Here is a 20,093-nt window from a genome sequence, read left to right on the forward strand (position 1 = left end):
GGGGTTAAACTCACTTGGATTGAATCTAGTGTGGGTGACAATGATGGTGAGGATAAGAAGGGGGATGGGATCACTTCAGTCTTCAGGAGTTCATATCTAGCTAGCTAGGGATAATGTTAAGAATTAGTAATTTGAGACAGAGAGAATCCTTCGAAATAGAAATAGTTTTATTTACTTTTAAAACTAGCTAGTTTGTATGTTTTTATTGAATAGATCTGGACATTATATTTGTATGATCATTAAACATGATTCCTTTGCATATTAAACAAAAATGATCAATTATTGATTTATGCAAACTAAGCTAATTACAAGACTCATAATTTATTTACACCAAAAAATACATCATTCTATAGCGTGCTCTTTATACATGAACACTCCATCTTTGACCATGTCATGTAATAGCACTACTTATATATTCATACACTGATACACATGTATGTACGTAGTATATACTCCGTAGTAAACACACAAGTGACATAACATTGTTACCTCAATGAGACTAAATTAAGCCAAACGACTATTTTAGAAACGCAATCCAACCATGGCTACCCCCTTAAACTTCTCATATGATACGGTTATAAATCCCTTGCAATATAACCTATAAGCCAAAAGAGTGACCACAACATTAAAACTTTAGGTCCAAAAACAATTAAACAAACCCATCCAACACCAAAATAAGAGCATAATTAGTACCATAACCACCCAAACCATAAAAATCACTTTCTTCCATCAATAAAACAAACAATCCCAAATAAATACAAGTACTCTCTCTTCCCCCCTAATTTGCCCAGTGTCCTCATCTTCTTTGCCTGAATTCCCTCAAAACATTTCCCAAATTATTTCTCCTTTTTTTATTCCTCCTTCTCAAATTCCAATGCCCTAAATAATTTTTTTTTTTTTTTTTTAAAAAAAATAAAAAAAAATGTTACAATAGTTTAAATTCTTGATAATCAACAGTTATTCCAATGGCAGCAACAACCACTGCCACAACCACAACCACCGCAGCAAACACCAAGCCAAAACGCCGTCGTTTTCGTGAAATTACCATATCGTCCTCAGCATCCCCTGAACTCGCTCTCTACTCACTGAGTCCAACTCTCTCTCCTTCAATGGCGGACTACGATTCACAACAACCCATTTCATCATACCCCACAAATTTCAGCAAGTTCAACTCTGCTCTAACAGCGGGCCTTCTAAACCCGATGTCCCCACCTCCTCAAACCCGATCAAGCCCGACCCTCTTCGAAATGATGACCAGTGAGCCCGACATTCAGCCCACTACCAGATCCAACACCAGTACACCCCAAAACGGCGTCGTTAATGTCAAGTCTCCTCCGCCATTGTTGGACAAACAGGGGTTGCTGCAACTTCGGATTAATGATATTTTGGCGAATAAGAGTCCAGGAAACCAGTTTAATGACCCGGGTTCGAGTGATATTAAGCTAACTTTGAGTTCCAAAGATGGGTTTTCTGTTGAGTTGTGTGTTCATCGTCAGATTCTTGTGGCGAATAGTAGGTTTTTTGCTGGGAAATTTGCTGCTAAGATTCATAGGAATGGAAATGGTGGAGGTGCTGATACGACGCCGTTTGCTGTTGAGATTGCTGATTGTGATGATGTTGAGGTTTATATTGAGACTTTGAGATTGATGTATTGTAAAGATTTGAGGAGGAAGCTTATGCGTGAAGATGTTCCCAGAGTTCTTGCCATTTTGAAGGTATAATTTTTTCTTCTTATTTCTTTTAAATTAGTAATTTAATTTCTGGGTTTTTATTATTGTTTCTTGAATTTGTTTTCTGTTGTTTTAATAGAATAGTGTTTCAGAAATGGCGCCTTGCAAAAATATAAGATTGAATAGTAACAAGGAAAAAGTGAATAAAGAAAAAGAACAATTGTGTTTTGAGGGATAATTGAATGGTATAGTTTGTGTTTGGTTGAGCTGAATATGGCTAATTAAACTATTAGTTGTTATTTTCGGTGATTCTGAGTTAGGATCGCGGTATTTTTGGCTGTGAATGACAGTGGTTGGTGAACGAAATTGAGTCTTTGGTTTCCACTATAGGATTTCCTTTTGAAGTGCAAACATAATTTTGACTGGCAAGTAGTAGTTAATTGTGTTCGATTGACTGTTGATTGTTAATCTTTGTTTTATTGAGTAATGTGAATTGAATGGTTTAGATACTGCGACTGTGTAGACTGTATCTATCCATATCATGGCGTTTAGTGATTGCATTGGTGTTTCCATTGAGTGTGGATTGCTACAATGTTGTATCTTTGCATAGATTGTTGTAGGGTTAATTTTGAGAACCCTACATTGTCATCGAGGGTCACTTGATTTGCTTTGTTGATGGCTTTCCTTTCCATCTGGGAATAACAGTGAAATTTCGAGAGGAAAAGGTCTTATACAAGCCATGTTGCATGTAGTTTTCTTTTCTAGTTCTTGTAGGATTCAGCTGCAATTGGATTGTTATGTGAGGGCGTGAGCCTATTATTGTTTGTAGTATACTAGTATACAAAGAAAAGGTTATATGACCAGCTACATGTTTTTTTGCTTTTAGGTTTCCGCTGCAATTGGGTTTGATGCAGGGGTATTGTCTTGTTTAGAGTATTTGGAAGCTGCGCCATGGGCAGAGGATGAAGAAGAGAAGGTGGCCTCACTACTTTCTGAGTTACATCTTGAAGGCATAGGTGCTAGTGAAGTTCTTAAGAGAGTGTCCCTTGATGCAAACGCTCATGTGGAAGAGAACATTATTGAGAATGAGGAAGTACTTTTGAAGCTCTTAAATGTAGTCCTCGAAGGGAAAGATGAGAAAGCAAGACGAGAGATGAAGGGATTAGTCTCCAAAATGCTCCGTGAGAATGCAAATCATAATGAACTGCGAAAAGAGTCTTTGTATTCTGCTTGTGATGGATGTTTACAGCGACTACGCCACCATTTCTTACAAGCTGCAGCATCAAACTTGCAGGATGTAAGTCAGATTGCAAGGCAGTCAGATAACTTGCACTGGATTTTGGATATCCTAATTGATAGGCAGATTGCTGAGGACTTCCTGACTACATGGGCTTCACAAACAGAAATGTCAAAAGCACATTCTAAGGTTCCTCCGGTTCACAGATTTGAGATTAGCAGGGTCACAGCCAGGCTTTTTGTGGGCGTTGGAAAGGGACAACTATTGGCATCGAAGGATGTGAGGTGCCAGCTATTACAAACATGGTTGGTGCCCTTCTATGATGATTTCGGGTGGATGAGAAGGGCTTCAAAGGGACTTGACCGGCATTTGATTGAAGATGGCCTTAGCAATACCATTCTTACTTTGCCTCTCTCGTGGCAACAAGAAATCCTTCTTGCTTGGTTCGACAGGTTCCTGAATTCTGGAGAAGATTGCCCTAACATACAGCGGGGTTTTGAAGTTTGGTGGAGAAGGGCATTCTGGAAACGAAACACTCTTCAGCCGGACCATCCTCATGTTCGGATTGCAAATGGGAGTTCTGATAATAGATAGACAGTAATAACTAGTCAAATATGCAGAAGTAAAAAGCTAGTTTTCGTGGGATAATAATTCATCCAGCTGCAATTTTGAAGATCTTGGTTTTCCTAACTCAGTCCTTATTACTTGCGAGATCGAGTTTCAATCCTGAAGATCTCGTCGGATATTATACCCATTGACCTGCCTTATGTGCGGTATTGAGTCTATTTCTTTTGCCAGCTTCATTGTTGAAAGTTTATGCTAATCAAAGAAATCTTGTTAATAGCCGGCCGTCTTACATTAGATAAGATTACGTTGTTGAAACTTGAAAGCAATAGATACGGCTATACGCCGTGGTTGTTGACTGTGGACAATGGCTAGTGTTAGTGTCATGATTAGCACTAATAAGACAATGTCCCGTGCCGACTTGCTCATTGAAGCTACCTTCATCTCTAATCCATGTCTTTTTCAAGTACAGTCAGAGTTATTTATTTCTTTTGTTGCAAAGCTATCAAAAATATCATTCACTGCCGGATGATATCAGTAGATCACATGGATTTGGCTTTGTTTGGACCGTAAAATCTGAGATATTTTTGACATATAATGTCATCTATAAGTTTCTCTTTTGTGCACTGCTATAGCCAAGTGCCAAAATTATGGCGTACCAAAGTGGGTTATGATATTGTCTAAGACATTTTGTGGTGCTCTTCAATCCTTTAATTGATTTTTAACACTCGGTAGTTGTTTGGCTGACACAAATATATACTTAGTAGGAATTTTTGAAGTTGTTACGAACACTAAATGAAATCGCCTGTATTGAACAACCAAAAAAAACCCAATATTTCTACTCCGTGTTTCCTTGAAAAAATACAAGTGCATTTATGTGGCAAGGCTGATCACCAAACGATCACTTGATTACGTTTTATTTACCGTGATATATTTCATGTTCTTAATAGCATGAATGCTACGTGGTTTGATGCATTCGATACATGAGACACAAATATACAATGTTTTATACTTTTACATGCTTCTTAGTTCATAAATGTTGCCAGTAGCAAGAGGGGAGAAAATGTGAAAATCATTAAGGCCATGTTTAATTGGTAAATGCTTTTTTGATGGTTTTTTGGTTAGCTTTTGGCTTTTTTATATAGTTAAATAGCAAAAAAATGTGTTTGGTAATTGGCTTTTTAGTCAACAAAAAAACTGGCTTTTAAGCCAAAATGAAAAAGCTGCTTCGAGTAGCTTTTTTTGTTGGCTTTTGCCTTGTTGGCCCACAATTATCTAAATAAATTACCAACATCTAATAATTAATTTATCAAACACTTTTATAAACAGTTAGCTTAAATATCCAATTTCAAAAGCCATTATAAACAACCAAATATTTCAGCTGGTCAAACAAGCCAAGTGAATTAGTCAACCGCCAACAGTCATTTGCCAAATAAGAAGGTCTAAGTGTTGATGTAAATTGACCAACTTTTTGAGATTGTTGAATAACTAAAGATTTTGAATTGATAAAAGCTACGGAATAAGCCGACTAACCCCAAAATTATTCTATTCTATATCAGTAAAATGTTTGGTTAAGAATACCCACCTGTAATGGGTAAAACTGCCAAATACTTTTCGTATATAAAACCCTTATATGCTACTCTGTTGTATGAAAATGAAGATAAAACCTTTTTTTCAAGTAAAAATGCTCAAAATCGAGATAAAATAATACTAGTACTTTAATCAAATCATATGAACTATTGAGTGTATGTATGACATGCTAACAAGGCTTATTTGGTTAAAATTTAGAGATAGCCAAAACTATAACCAAGATTTGAGGTCGAATTTCATGTACATATTTCGTTTATGGCTCTCTCTTAGTCTCTTGCTTATTGACGACAACTCGACAAGCATGGTAAACGGTAATTAATTGTGGAAGTAGTAATGGATTTTTATGTCATTTTGCTAGGATTTCTTGTGTTCATTACTAATGTCAATAGAACTCAACCTCCAAACATGTGTTTAATCTCATAAATTTTCATCATCACACTAGAATTTTGAAAGACATACTATACCAGACCATTTTTAAAATAACAATAAAAATTTGCGAGAAAAAAGAGGTATTATTTAGAAAGTGACTAGAATTACCTAAGTATTAAATTGTGTTTTTTTTTTTCAAACTTACTTATAAAATGCTATATATGGTAGTATGGTACTACTAACTATCAAACTAGTGGTCGAAGTTTATGTAAAACCCCGAGTTATTTGTCTATAAAAATATATATTGCCTTAAACTTTAATTAATATACTATCATCGTATCAACATAGGATCTTATCGTCACTTGCCTTAACTATTTATTTCTAAAACCAGTTTTTCTTTTGATTTGGTGAAGTAAATAGCCTTGAAATGCTACAGATCGAGGTAGTTGGTCTGCAGGTTAAATGAATGACTCTGATCAAAAGAAGACATAATTAAAACTATTACTACTAAATATTAGTGAGTCTGAAATGTCAAAGATAATGAATTCTGAGATTGGGACAAATTCCAGACTCTAGTTACTTCATAATTGGGGCAACTTGACAATGTAAAGTGATGGATTCCCAACTTTTTATTTTTTATTTCCATGGAGTCTACTCCAAGGCTAATTTTTAAGGTGACAATGCAATCTTCTACTTAAACTTTGCAAGAAATGAATTATCCTTTGCTTCATTGCTTGTTATGCCCCTTTCTTAAAGTTGACAAAGAAAGGTTGTGAATGTGCTTTGCCCATTTCCTCAAGTAATGTCTTGGAAACTACTCTTGAATCTTGACTTGGAAAATTCAACTTTGGGTCTTGACAAGGCAAGTACAAACAAGTCTAACCGAGGTTTTATCTCTTATTTAATTGTTACTCTATAATAGGCCACGTAACAAAATATTTTATATGAGATGATTCGATACTTTAAGACGGTGGATATATATCAAAATTACCCTATTTTACTATACAATTTGCCATGTGATTGGACATGATTCTTAATTACGCTATTGAGACACATTCTACCTACAATCTTGAGTCTCGACGGTCATTTAGAACATGTTGAAAACCATAAATTTTAGCCAAATGATACAATTGATGATGCATTTTTAGTGAATTCGTCACAACAATAAATATGTGAATGGATTATTAGTTACTTTTAGCATGACACGTCATTAGTGACTAGTGAGCTCGGCCGTAGTTTGGGCCTTGCAAGCCCAAGATACATATACTCGACACAAGGACAACCCAATTTTTAATAGAGAGAAGTAAAATAGTAATCGTAAATCATGGTGAAAATGGTGACAACTGTGGTCCATGTGGTGGTCTCATGGAGCAGCTAACCACTAAATCAGGATATGATAAATATGTACCGCACACCTAGGTGAGACGACCGCACAGATTTCGTCCATATGTATAAAACAAAACCATGTAAGACTACTTTGGAAAACGAGATATGCTTACTACATTGACTAATAAACTATCAGTACTACTTGCAGCAATTTCAACTTTTTTAATTGATTTCTTATTGGTGTAATACAAGCAAAAAATTGAACTTATTGGTGTGATTTAAGCAAAATAGATAATTTCAATAAATATAGCCAAGGGATTGGGAGTTTAATATTGTGGACTTTGTGGTTGCCATATGGCCAAGGGATCTCATGCTTTGACACTTTTTTTTTCCAAAAAGACAATTTATTTAGTTTTAATAAAAATAATTATAAAATTTTATTAAATGTATACTCCAAAAGTTATTCCATTCACCTCATATATCTGCCTATACCATTTTAAAAGTTTAAACAAACTCTTATAAATAGTGCGTGAACATTTATACTTTTAAAAATGTATGTTTGTTTGTTTATTAATCGACATTGATGGTTAGCTGTCTCATTTTTAATTAGATCACTTATGAATAGTATGCAAATATTTATACCCTTAATAAATATCTATTTACATATTTTTTTCCCCTTATTTAAGTTCAATGTTAGGGTCTGTTCTGATACGATTATTTTTAGTTCAGTTCAATTCAGCTATAAGTTCGGTTCACTTCAGCTCCTAATTTCCTTCTCTTATAAAATATTCAGTTCAGTTCAGCTATAATAAGTTCAGTTCAGACAACCAGAACATGCCCTTAGTATGTCAACTACTAAATTTTTTATATAAGGCCAGGCTGAAAGAACTCTTTGGACATCGTACTAACTATGGCGCATGCATCGCGTGTGTTAACCGTCCTATTACTCTAAAAGATACTCCTTACATTCTATATTAGTACGAACAATTATTGGTAATTATAAATTAACATTTGTACTCTTGTAAACTCACATTAATTGTAATATTCCACTTGAAAGCGGGGGTGGATGAGATTTGAACCCTTGACCTTTGTATCACGCTGTCTCTGTAACCATATGGTTGAGGCCAAAAAATATGTTTTATACACCATCACTAGCTAGCTATATTTAACTTATTTTGGTGAACTTAAATTACTTTCTACTTCACTTAACTATTATTATTATTTAATATTATTATTGAAGAGGAAGAGAATATGATCAAAGTGCTCAAGATTTTTGAAATGATAGAAAATATTCAAATTATTAAGTACACGAGGAGTCCTTACCATGAAAAAAGTGAGGGATAGTTCAGTTGGTTAGAACTTCACTCCCGATTCTAAGGGAATTTTGAATTAATTTTCATCATCCGCTCTATTGGTTCTCTTTTAAAAATAAATAATAATAATAATAATAATAAAATCCCAATGTATTTAACCAAATTTCAAGCACTTGATGCAGAATAAATATTTGAGTGAGCTGACAAGAAGAAATAATCAAGGAAAAATGTCATTATTCCTTTATTAAGAGGAGAGAAGGTGAAACAAGATAGAGTGAAAGAGAGAGGTAAGATCTTGATAAGGTGGCTAGAGATCGAGGTTGAGGGGATAGGGTTGGAAGTGACACTGAGTCAATGACACCAACGAGAGGAGACAATAAATGAGGATAAGTGATGAAGAGTTGAACACAATGAAATTATAAGGTTTTGGTGCAATGAAGGTTGACACAACGTTCGTTGGTGATCATGTAGAATTGTATGTGGTGTAACAACGTAGAGTGAGACCGTCTTTTCATTTACTATACGTATTACGCGATTTTACTAAACCATATGTACCATGACATTTGTATTACATTTAACATAAAATTTTAGTGATGATACATGTACTAGTGTCGTCCAAACTCCATATTTTATTTTAACTTTAAACTCTTTTCATTAGCATCTATGCCAACGTAACACAATGACCAATAATAAATTTAATTATTACTGTAATAAAAAAAATCTATAACAAAATAGGGACGGATAGGTATATAAGTACATTGCATGGGTAATTAACATAAATTTTCATTATTAAAAAACCTATAATCATTAAATTTCTTACATTTTAAATAAACATTTAATAATGATACATAGATAACTTTTGACATTAATATACATATAATATTCAAGGTTTTTTTTTCATATTGTTCTTATAAATTCAAGTTATATTTTGTTGGTTTTAAAAAAAAAAAAAAAAATCAAGTTATTTTGTTTCAATTGAAACATAGTTTTTTTTTTTTTTTTTTTTTTTCATATTGTTGTTAAATTAAAATTTTTATTCATAATTAGGTTAAGTAAAACGTGCATTGCACGGGACTTAAGATAGTTTTATTTTCTAAAATGTTGAAACAATAACACTCATTGTTGAATTCAAATCGATAAAACTCTTAGATTTTTAAGTATCAAAGTCATAAGCTTAATAAAAAAAACTTACTCCCTCCGTCCTTTTATTACATGTCGGTATTTCTTTTTTGGGTCATCAAAATTAAGTACCTATTTCTATTTATAAATTGTACTTTATTCTCTTTTTGATGATTTGTATCCTATTTCTTTTTTTATACTTTGACATTAATTCTCAATATTTTTTCTCTCCTAATTCGCAATCATTTTTTTCTTGCTCTCTATCTCTCTCAAACCCAATATGCATATTTGTAATCCTAATTATTGATTGGATCTTGCTAATGAACGCCCCGGGGCGTTGGATAAACATTTAAAATACTACCAAAAGTGGTATAAATTTGGGAAAGCATGATAAAATCACGCGTCGATCGGCGTAATTAATGTCCATTTTAATTTAATCTTTCTACCTTTAGCTAGCTTGTTCATTAGCTTTTGCCTTATTAATTTTAAGAAATTTTTAACTTTTTAAAATTATGTACAAAATGAAAAACAGACATATAATACTCTGTAAAAGGATGGAGGGATTCACAATAGAACACTACAGAGTACCAAGGGCGTCTTCGGCAAAATATAGCCGTGAAGGTAGTTGTTAGCTGTGAAGGTAGCTGTTAGTTGTGAAGGTAGTTGTAAGCTATGTAGGTAGCTTTTAGCTGTCATCAAGCTGTAGCTGTGAAGGTAGATAATTTAGGTATGAGTGTTCGGTAAAGTAGCGATCGAATAGCTGTTAAATATAAAAATTAGTATTTTATATTTAAAACTATACATTCAATTTCAACAGCTACCTCAAAAGCTACCTCTACTTTTAAAAGCTAATATTTCTAACTTTTCATAAAAGCTACCTCCACCACTAAGGGCATGTTCGGCAAAATATAGCTGTGAAGGTAGCTGTAGCTGTGGAGGTAGCTGTTAGCTGTCAACAAGATGTTAGCTGTGAAGATAAATAATTTTGATATGAGTGTTTTTGTGAAAGAGCGGTTGACTAGCTGTTATATATAAAAATCAATATTTTATTTTAAAACTATAGATTAAATTTTGAACAACTACCTTAAAAGCTACCTCTAATTTCAAAAACTAATCTTTCTAACTTTTCATAAAAGCTACCATAATCACTACTTTGCCAAACACTCACATTTTTTGTTAGACAGTGGTTTGACCAAGGTTTGGTCAAACCACTAAAAGCTACTCAAAAGCTAGCGCCGAACACGGCCTAAAAGCTAACCTAACCACTAATTTGCCAAAGACTCACATTTTTTGTTAAGTAGTAATAAGTCAAAATACTAAAAGCTACTCAAACATTAGCGCCTAACACGCCCAATTACCAACCATATAGTAAATTCATACTCGTAGTAAGTAGAGTACAATTATAAAGCCCAATAATTGAATATCCATTTTACACCTCAATATTTCTCAATCCAAAATCTGAACCCTAGATCTAAAATAGAGCATAAAAGTCAAATAAAGAACAAAGGGTAAAACAGGAAACAAAAATAGACGAAGAAAAAAGGGTTTCGTTTAGGAGAGAGAAAAAGAAATTCAGAAGAATAAATACGTGGTGATGCTGCAGTAGCCTTCACTTCCACCACCAAAGCAGCCAACAGAAAAAAAAAAAAAAAGAAAAAAGAAAAAGCAAAAAAAGACTCTTCTCGAGGATTTTGAGGAGAGAGAAACTGCAGAAGAAGACGACACAGTCACACACACAAAGAAGCACAAGGTTGAAGATGAACTAAGAATTATTTCAATATTTTTCTTCGATTTTTCTGCTATTTTTTGTTGTTGATTTTAGAGAGAGAATACATAAAAGGTTCGATTTTCCTGCGTTTTTGAGGAGAGATGATGATGAATTTTGCACCGATGAAGCAGCAGAATCTCAGAAAAACCCTATTTATTGCCGCCATCTTTAATGGAGAATAGAAGATTTTTCTGTTGTTTATTGATTATTGGAAGGACTCAAGTTTCTGGTTAATCGATGTTGATGATGATGCAGAAAAATTTCTGGAACAATTAAATTATTTTTGTTTTTTTTGTTTTTTTGGAAGATCTATTGAATCGAGTGGTTAAGGTGAAGATCGAGTGATATTATCGATTGAATCTCAAGGTATTGAAAGTAAGTTGCGTTTGATTTAAAAATTATAGTTGATAAATCTGCTGTTTTCGGTTTGTTGTTAGGGTTTTTGCGATTGTTGGAATAAATCTTTCTTCATTGATTGCGTTGAAGTTATTGGATGATGGCGGTTACTAAACAAATGAGTGTATAGTATGTTTGAGAGTGTGATGATTGATGGAATTTATAAATGTTGGTCAACTTCAAGAGATATAACCCTAGTTTTTTTGACAGATTGGGAGATTTATTAGATGCGATTTATGAGATTAATTGTTGAAGCTGCTATTTTTCTGGAGTTGCTATTGTTGTTTTAAAGTGCATTTTTGCTGGAGCGAATGGATTTGATTTATGGTTTATGTGCTTGTTATAGCACGGTTTCGTTACAAGGACCGTCGAGACTGTTTAATTTATGCTGCTTGTGCTTTTTTTTGGCGTGATTTGGTTATGAGGACTGTCGAAATCATTTAATCTGTGCTGCCTTTGGTTTTTGTTAGCATGATATGGTTACGAGGACCGTCGAATCGTTTAATCTGTGCTGACTGTGCTTAGTTTAGCATGATTTTGTTATGAGCAATGTCAAAACGATTTAATTTATGATGAGTGTGCTTGATTTAGCATGATTTGGTTATGAAGGGCGTCGAAACCAATTAATTATGCTGGCTGTGCTTGATTTAGCATGATTTGGTTATGAAGGGTGTCATAACCGTTAAATCTATGTTTGTCTGTGCTTGTTTTAGCAATGTTGATTTGCATATGGGGCCGTCAATAGCTCGATAGTATATGATCTATGTTACTTGGGCTTGTATTAGTACTTGATTGATTTGCTTGAGGTTCCTTGAAATGTTGAAAGACTCCTTGTTGGAATTAGGTTTAGTCATTGATATATTACCAATCGTAAATGAGATTAAGTATCGAGGTCCTGCCTAAATTATGCTTATGTGTTGGATTCGAAGTAAAAGTTCAAATGATTTGTGCTTTGTTTTCCCCTCTACGTGTTCTCTTGTGGGTTAGTTTGGTCATGTAGAAAGACGCCAATAGGTTTTCTGAGGGGATGATAATTAATGTTTTACTTTTGTTGTTTTGGTCTGATAAAATCATAATAGTTTCCTTCTTTGATCTGCCTCCAGGCTTGAATTACAAGGCCGCGTAAAATCTGGTCCTCTTACAGAAAGTGTATCATTATATGTTTGTGATTACGGTCATGTGAGTTTCTGGTGGATCTTTGTTATATCAGAGAACCATGTTTCTATACTTCTTTGCTGCTTGAAAGCTGTAGTAAGAGAATTATGATCTTTTTCACTCTTTCCTCTGTTTGAGGAGTGTTTTATGGCATCAATTATGTCTTTGTTAGTGCTAAGTGTGGCCATGTTCCCTCAACCTTGAGATATACTGGTGATGATGCCCAAATATCCTCGTGCTCGGTGCGTGTTTTCCTGTGACGGTGAATGATTAATCTGCTTGGTGTAATAACTTTCTATCTAATAAAATTAGATTAATATGCATTTGGGTGTACATGTTTTGTGTTTTCTCTAGCTTGGATTTCTGAACGTCACCTAAAACATTTTTTGTCATGTACCTAGCATCAATTTTGATATTTTTAAGCAGTCTCTCTCAAAATATTTTGTGGCTATGACTGGTTAGTAAGCTAAATAAAGATAAATGAAACGACAACTAAATGGTATGCAAATTTCACCATTTGCATGTCTACAGATTTTTTATTTTTATTTTTTTTTTTTTTTTTGTGTGTGTGTGTGTATGTGTGTGTGTATCGGAAATTTTCTCGTGCTGTTTGGACCAAGACCATTGTCTAAGCAGTCTCTCTCAAAATATTTTGTGGCTATGACTGGTTAGTAAGCTAAATAAAGATAAATGAAACGACAACTAAATGGTATGCAAATTTCACCATTTGCATGTCTACAGATTTTTTATTTTTATTTTTATTTTTGTGTGTGTGTGTGTGTGTATGTGTGTGTGTCGGAAATTTTCTCGTGCTGTTTGGACCAAGACCATTGTCTAAACAGGTTGCATAGATGTCTTTGTCAATGAAGTAGTCTAATCTTTGTATATACGCTCATAGTCTAATTAATTTTGTCTGAAGGTTATAGAAGGTAGTCGGAGTGCATCATTGCTAGAAAGACAGTATCTAAAATCATAAAGTATTATACTTTATTTTCCTCAGCAAGTTCAGTGTTTCAAAATGCCTGTATCGGAGACTGAAAAGGTATGTCGTGATTTTTTTCCAGAGTTAATATTAATAATTTTATAAAACCTTAGAAAATATTTGAAACCTCCTCAATAAATCTCCTGTTATCTTCTATTTGGCAGCGTGGAGTACTAGCATCAGGCTGTCGCTTTAGTAACAAGGCAGAGCACGTACCTATCAAAAAGAGAAGATTCTTGTTAAGGTCCCCGTCACCACCGCCAGTTTACAACTCTCCATGTGCGGAGGAGATTGCAGATCAAACGAGAAGTCAAGATGTTTCAGTCAAACTTTTACCTTTGCAATCTTCAATGTCTGACATTAGTTCGAGCCAGATTGTTGAGAATAAAAATCGCATTGATGCTAAGAAAACTTGCAATTCTAACAAAAGCTTCGGTGAAGATGAAGATTTCTCTGGTATATCAATACTTGCAGCTGCTGCCTGCAGTAGCAGTTTGGGAAGAGATTGTGGTTATGCGGAGGATGGTTCAGGCATTGAAGAGTCTTCTATGCTGGAGCGAGCGCGTGAAGTTTCTACTTATGCTGAAGCACCTTCATTACCTAAGGGTTTATCAAAGGAAGACGTTATTAATTCGTCTGAAATGTCAAGTGGAGCAACATCATCCTGTATATCCATAGAGCCAGTTGTAGAGCTTGCATCTATCTCAAACACTGTAAATTCATCTCAAAATGTTGTTGCTGTTGGAAAAATGAAGGATGTTTCCTTGGGCTTTTCTGCGGATGTTTCATGCAGCAAAGATGAAGATGAAGGGAAGGACCAGAGACAATCTTCCCGAGATGTTAGGTTGCATTGGGACTTGAATGTTGTGATGGATGCTTGGGAACAGCCTTTTGATGATCCAGAAGTTCAAAATGTTGTTGCTCCTGACATTTCTCAAGATGCTGGAAAAGTCGACCATAATGACAATATGGAAATAAAAGCCCGTGATTCACGAGAAAATTTGGAAACTATGCATGTTGCAAAAAGCTGCCTAGTCCCTGGTGAACAGAGATCACCGGCAAATCAAAATTCAGTTGATATCAAGGACAATTATGATATAGATTCTTGCCTCAACCTGAAGCAGCCTCAATGCGTAGGTGAGAAGCCTCTTTCAACCAACTCCAATCTTAACTTGGATGTTGTGAAGTGTATGGTTGAAGACTCTAAAAGCATGCACCATGATGAAAATATTGATCCTACTGTTGGATTAGTTGCTGCTCCCCCTGATCAGACTGCCCAATTGTCAGCTTCTTATACTGTAACTGAGGTTGATGACTCTTCTGTGAAGAGTCCAGATTTGAATGATAATAGTGTAAGCTATGAGCCAGTAATTGAGGGGTTAAAAACAGATGGTGGTGTGTCTTCTTGTCAGTTGCAGAATTTTGGAAATGCTTGTGCTTCAGATGCTACATTTGGCGCTGTGTCTGCCGATAGTTATATTAGTTTGTGTGTGTCATCAAGCTCAAAGGTTAAACAAAATGTCACAGTTCCAGAGGATTTGGAGACACCTGAGAATTTTCATCATGAAGAAAAATCTTCAATAGAGAATGCTGATCTGAAAACTGTAGAGCATCAAGAGCATGCTGAAGTTGCTGTATCAGATGATAATGCCCCTGTTCACACTGAGGCATCCAACTCTGTGCCTAAAAGATGTGAGCTTCCGATAGCTTTAGATACTAAGTTGCAGGATTTTAATTATATTCAGGATGGAAACATAGTTAGTAATAATGAAACCATAAAGAATCCCTCTGAAAATTGCTCGGTAACACTAATGGATTCATGTGATTTCTCCATCCATGAGACTTGCAAAATTAACTTGGATAATTGTTCTAATTATTCTGACAATACTGATTATGAAGATTCTCTTAAACAAAGTAATGATGTTGGTGTTCAATGTTATCCAGTTTTGATGGTTGGCACTGATGCTAATGGTGAGCTCCAGGAGGGTTATGATTCCCAATATGAAGATGGGGAGCTTAGAGAGTCAAGTGAACATGCTTGGGAAGAATATGATGCTGGTGATAGAGAAGCTGAAAATATAGACTATATTTCGAACTACAGAGAAACGTATTTGGCCAATTCAAGTGAGGACCACGTCTCCGAGTCTGGACAAGATGAAGATAGAAAGAGCGGGAGGCTGGGAACTGCTGCTGCTGTCGCTTTTCATGATTGTAACAATGATAAAGAGGTTTTTGAAGTAGCTTCTGAAGCAGTTGTGAATGATAGGGAACATGATGAAGGTAACCAAATAAAATCGAGTCATGCTGGAGGGAAAACAGAAATAATTCAGCAAAAGGAACTGCTTGAGAGTAGCAAGAGCTTTTCAGATATGGGAAATCAAGGCATAGATGATATCAGGAGAAAGAATAGAATGCCTAGTCATATTAATGGACTGCTAGATCCCCAAGATGATGAAACTAGAGTGGAACCAAAAGCATTCAGAAGGGGCTTGCAGTCACAGATTGAAGGCCCAATTTCTCGTGATCATGCATATAGGGAGGAGCGTTTCAAGAAGATGGAGAATAGGTATCAGTGTTATGTTGGTTATATGTGCGCTTTACAATGACTTCTTGTTCTTCCCTCCTACCCATACCCCTTTTGTTTCCCTTTGCTGTACTCCTTATATTTCCTCGTGTTAGGTGATTTCTTCTAGCTTTCTTGGATCTAATATGTTGATGTCTTTTTGATAGATTTGAGCTTGGCTCCATGAGATCGTTTGAGAGGCCGCGGTATTCATTTCACAGTCAAGGTAGAGGACGCCAAGGTGGTAGGTGGGATGGTTCATCAGATAATCGTAGAAGTTTCAGGCGTTACTCACCTATTATCCATGGACATTCAAAACTCGATGTTGATGCTAGTGTGGAGAGAGATGACCATGCATGTGTTGGCACTCAAGATGACGCATCATATTCTCAACAACTTCCCAAAAGTCGAGCTGGTGCTGATAGAGAGCCTTGTGCTGGATTTCACTCGCGTTATAATACTGATAGGAAGTTTAGCCCTGATAGAGCTGGAGACTTTGGTCGGGGAAGATCCTTCAGGTATGGCCCTTTTTCTGAAAGCAGAGGAGGCAGGGGAAGGTTTAGTGGGCCTTCTCCGGATGAATCGTTCCAATCCTCCTTAAAATACCGGCGTCCTTTGTCCCGTAGAGAGAGAAGTATTTCTCCATTTGGTGGTAGAGGGCAGTCAAATATACATCACTCTCGCAGGAAGTCTCCATCTCGATCAAGAAGTCGGTCTCCTGTCATTTGGAATTCTCCATGGAGAAGGCTGGGGGCTGGAAATAGCGGTAATACCTTCTTTAGGCACCGTAGTAGATCTCCAAATTTTAGGCCTGAGGCCAGAATGCAAAGACTAAGGTCACCACAGCAACAGCCTGGCTCCGGGCCTGACCATGCTGGTGGTTTTAGGTCAATTTCAAGAAACCATGGATCTCCTCCGCGTAACCGATGGAGTTCTGCTCGGAAGGATGAGCCAGGTAGTTTTAGGGAGCTAGGTTACAAGCAGCGGAACTCTGCTCCAGATAGATCACCAGGGAGAATTCGCTTGAGGGATGACAGAGGTACCGCAATAGATTCCCCACGAAATCTGAAGCCTGATGGGTATTATAGAACTTCAGATAGGATTCCCGATGATGCTGGTAGAGGAGTTAGATATGAGGAGAATTTTGGAGAAAGAAGGAAACCATATAATCTCCTTCGTCCTGCGAGGCGTAACTTTGATGATGGCATGGCAAATAAAATGCATCAGGATATTAATGATAGTTTCTCCATGACTAATGGTTTTCGGGATAGAGATGTTTCAAGCTTTCAGGACAGAGGGTTAAGGGGTATAGACAGCCGCATTGGCGATGGTCCTAGGAGGTTTAGAGGGGAAAATCATTCTGTCATATACGAAAGAGATGGAAAATTTAATCCTAATTCAAAGCAATTTGGGGCTGATGTCATGGATTCATCACATAATTCCAAGTCTGAGGAACAGTATCGACCCAATTATGCTGGAAGATTTTCCGACACCAATGGATCCAATAGAGGATGTCGATATGAGAACTATCAAGACAGACGAAAACACTATGGTCAGCCTAATATCATGAGGCGCACTGATAATGAGGATCCAGAAAAGAGGTTGGATCATGATGAAACTTTCCAGGATACTCCGGAGTTTGGTAACAGGGTTACAAGGGATTGTGATGAACGAATTGGAAGCTTATCCACAAGCTTCAGGGAAGATGAGGAGCCAGTTGTGTGTGGACAAGAGGATAAACTTGATGACAACCCACTGTCGGTTGGTGTGCAGAATTGTGGTGGTGATGATGCTACAAAGGGAGTTGTTCCTTCATAGCTTTGACCTGTGGTTTTGTTCTTCGTTTGGTATCGAAAGATCACTGGAAATTATTTAGTCTCTCTTTTTTTTTTTAATCTTCTTGATGTTACCCCAACAGGATAGATAATGCCTGCAAATTTTTGTTGGGGTGCTTTTTATTAGTCTACATTGGCCCTTGACAAAAATTTAGGTGGGTCTAGGAATTTTTTTTGAATCCAGATACCATTTTCTCATTGAATGTGATCTTTATCTTTGGCATTTCCTGCACATGTAACTATTGACGTTATTGTTCTAGGGTTGAATCAATGAGATTTTTGGGGGCTCATCTTGATTTACATTTTCCTGATTTCTGAATTTTTTTTTCTTACCTTTGAATTTATTGCTGTGAAAGATGACTGAGGGGCTTGGCAAAAACATACTTAGCAAGAAGTCCATCACACGTGTTCTCTTCAGAGATATTATACATTGATCAGTTGTTTAGAAATGCTATATAGTGCCTTTTGTTATTATTTTCATTGCTAGGTGATGTTGAGCGTAGGCGTTAACGAGTTTAAATAGGGCAGTGACAGCCTTTATAGGGCTTTATGGCTTGCTGTTATCAGTTGGATTTTAGCCATTACAGGACTTATTTTCTTTCATGGCTTAAGGCATGTTGCTATCTGGCACAAATATGCAATACTGAGAAAATCGCAGTTGGTGTTTTGGGCAGTGCATTTATCCATACTTTGAGCTTATGACTGTATACCTGGCTGTCAAAAAGTTCCACACAGAACTTGGGGTCTTGCATGTTGCCTGTCTGCTGATGTTTGCAAAGCTATCACTTTTATCATCTTTTTGGCAAGGTATCCCTCTGCTTAAATGCTTGAAGGAATGTACATTGCTGTGAACTCAAAGGCTAATAGGCTGTCTTGTGGAGAATAACATCATTTATACACTTTGTTGTCTGAGATCAGTGTGGAATAAAGGTGAGTGCTCTGTTCTTTATTATTTTTACTTTTATCACTTAGGACCCTTTGGTTTGTCTAATATCTGGAACTTTGCAACATCTGATGGCGAAAAGCTAAATCCTAATTGCATCTGATATTGTCTGTTGTATTGTTAGTTTTGAGCATTGAAGAGGTGTGTGAAAGTAAAAAAGGGTAGCAAATCAGGATTCCCAACCAACCAATCATCTATAAGCTGCTCACCTGCTCAATGAGCTGAATAGCACTTCTAGTTGAGGTTAGTAACAGGTTTCAGAAAACCTCGCCAGCTTTAAGTTTTACTAATACAGGTATGTAGCTTCTGTACTCTAGTAATTCTTGTGCATAGTCCTAGTTGGCTGATTAGGTATTATTTTTCTATTAAAAACTTTGGTTGCACCTTCTGTAATATTTTGTTCTAAATTCCTGCCTAAACAAAGGTTGATGAAGGTGTTTACAATTGCACAAGTGCTTACTGTTGTCAAGAAATCTGTTTGGATTATGTGTTTGTTGGTTGGTTGTGCATATTTTCTGTCCTAGAATTATTTAGTGTATTTTGGGAAATGTATTCTTTTCAAAGTTTAGCAAGAAATTAATAGTTGGTATTGGAGGTTGCTAGGTTAGCTAACAGATTTATTTGCTGTGAATTTGTGATTCCTGAGTGTTTTCTCTGTTTCTTCAGTTTTCAGAAAATGGATGTCAATAATAAAAATGGATTTCTATGTTTCATCTACTTTGCCTCATTTATTACCTTTGCTATATGTCATGTAGATCTGTGGTTGCTTGTTCTGTACCATCTGCCCATCAGGCTCTTCATCAGCTCGACTCGCCAATTAAACCCGAAGATTGGATTTTCTTTTTTTGCTGTTTTAAACAGGCCTTTGATTTTCTCTGGTTCGTACCTCCTGTCAGAGAGTCCTTCTCTGAAATTGTTTCGAGGATAATGTGGATATTGTCTACAGGCGGAATGTGTATAGGAAACCGTAGTATATTAGTACAGGCACCAAGGTCACTTTAAGACTGCTGATGTTGAGCAATGCAGAGAAACATCCTGTATATGAAAATATTAACCGCTGGTGCTTATATTCATCCGAAGTGGGTTTGATCAAACAGTGGTATCAAGGAGTTGAGAGAGAGCATTGGAATGTGATACGTCATAATCAAGGACTTGAGTACTCGTACGTTAAGTTTGGAAGTTTGTTTCTATTATCCATGTTTTTTTTTTTATTATAGGCAGTTTTCCAGTGTTTTCGTGGTATGTTGGATCCTGAATAAAGCT

The 20,093-nt window shown here is 36.0% G+C and overlaps 2 protein-coding genes across 4 annotated transcripts; both read left to right on the forward strand.

The window, feature by feature from the left end:
* The first annotated feature begins 866 nt into the window (after positions 1-866).
* LOC145592042 (BTB/POZ domain-containing protein At1g63850-like) lies at positions 867-4,103 on the forward strand. Its single transcript, XM_081648511.1, has 2 exons — positions 867-1,715; positions 2,557-4,103. The coding sequence occupies exons 1-2, from the start codon at positions 966-968 to the stop codon at positions 3,499-3,501; spliced, it is 1,695 nt and encodes a 564-aa protein (XP_081504637.1). The 5' UTR covers positions 867-965; the 3' UTR covers positions 3,502-4,103.
* Positions 4,104-10,656: 6,553 nt separating this feature from the next.
* On the forward strand, positions 10,657-18,175 carry LOC145592050 (uncharacterized). 3 transcript variants are annotated; one of them, XM_081648525.1, is made up of 5 exons: positions 10,658-11,331; positions 13,427-13,549; positions 13,654-15,181; positions 15,434-16,055; positions 16,220-18,175. In XM_081648525.1, exons 2-5 carry the CDS (start codon positions 13,526-13,528, stop codon positions 17,868-17,870), a joined length of 3,825 nt encoding a protein of 1,274 aa, XP_081504651.1. In that variant the 5' UTR covers positions 10,658-11,331; positions 13,427-13,525; the 3' UTR covers positions 17,871-18,175. The 3 variants fall into 3 exon arrangements, with proteins under 3 accessions (XP_081504643.1, XP_081504649.1, XP_081504651.1); XM_081648517.1 differs by having other exon boundaries at positions 10,657-11,331; positions 13,654-16,055; XM_081648523.1 differs by having other exon boundaries at positions 10,657-11,322; positions 13,654-16,055.
* Positions 18,176-20,093: the final 1,918 nt, after the last annotated feature.

The sequence above is a fragment of the Chenopodium album genome, chromosome 2 (genome assembly GCF_948465745.1).
Source record: "Chenopodium album chromosome 2, dcCheAlbu1.1, whole genome shotgun sequence".
NCBI lineage: Eukaryota > Viridiplantae > Streptophyta > Magnoliopsida > Caryophyllales > Amaranthaceae > Chenopodium > Chenopodium album.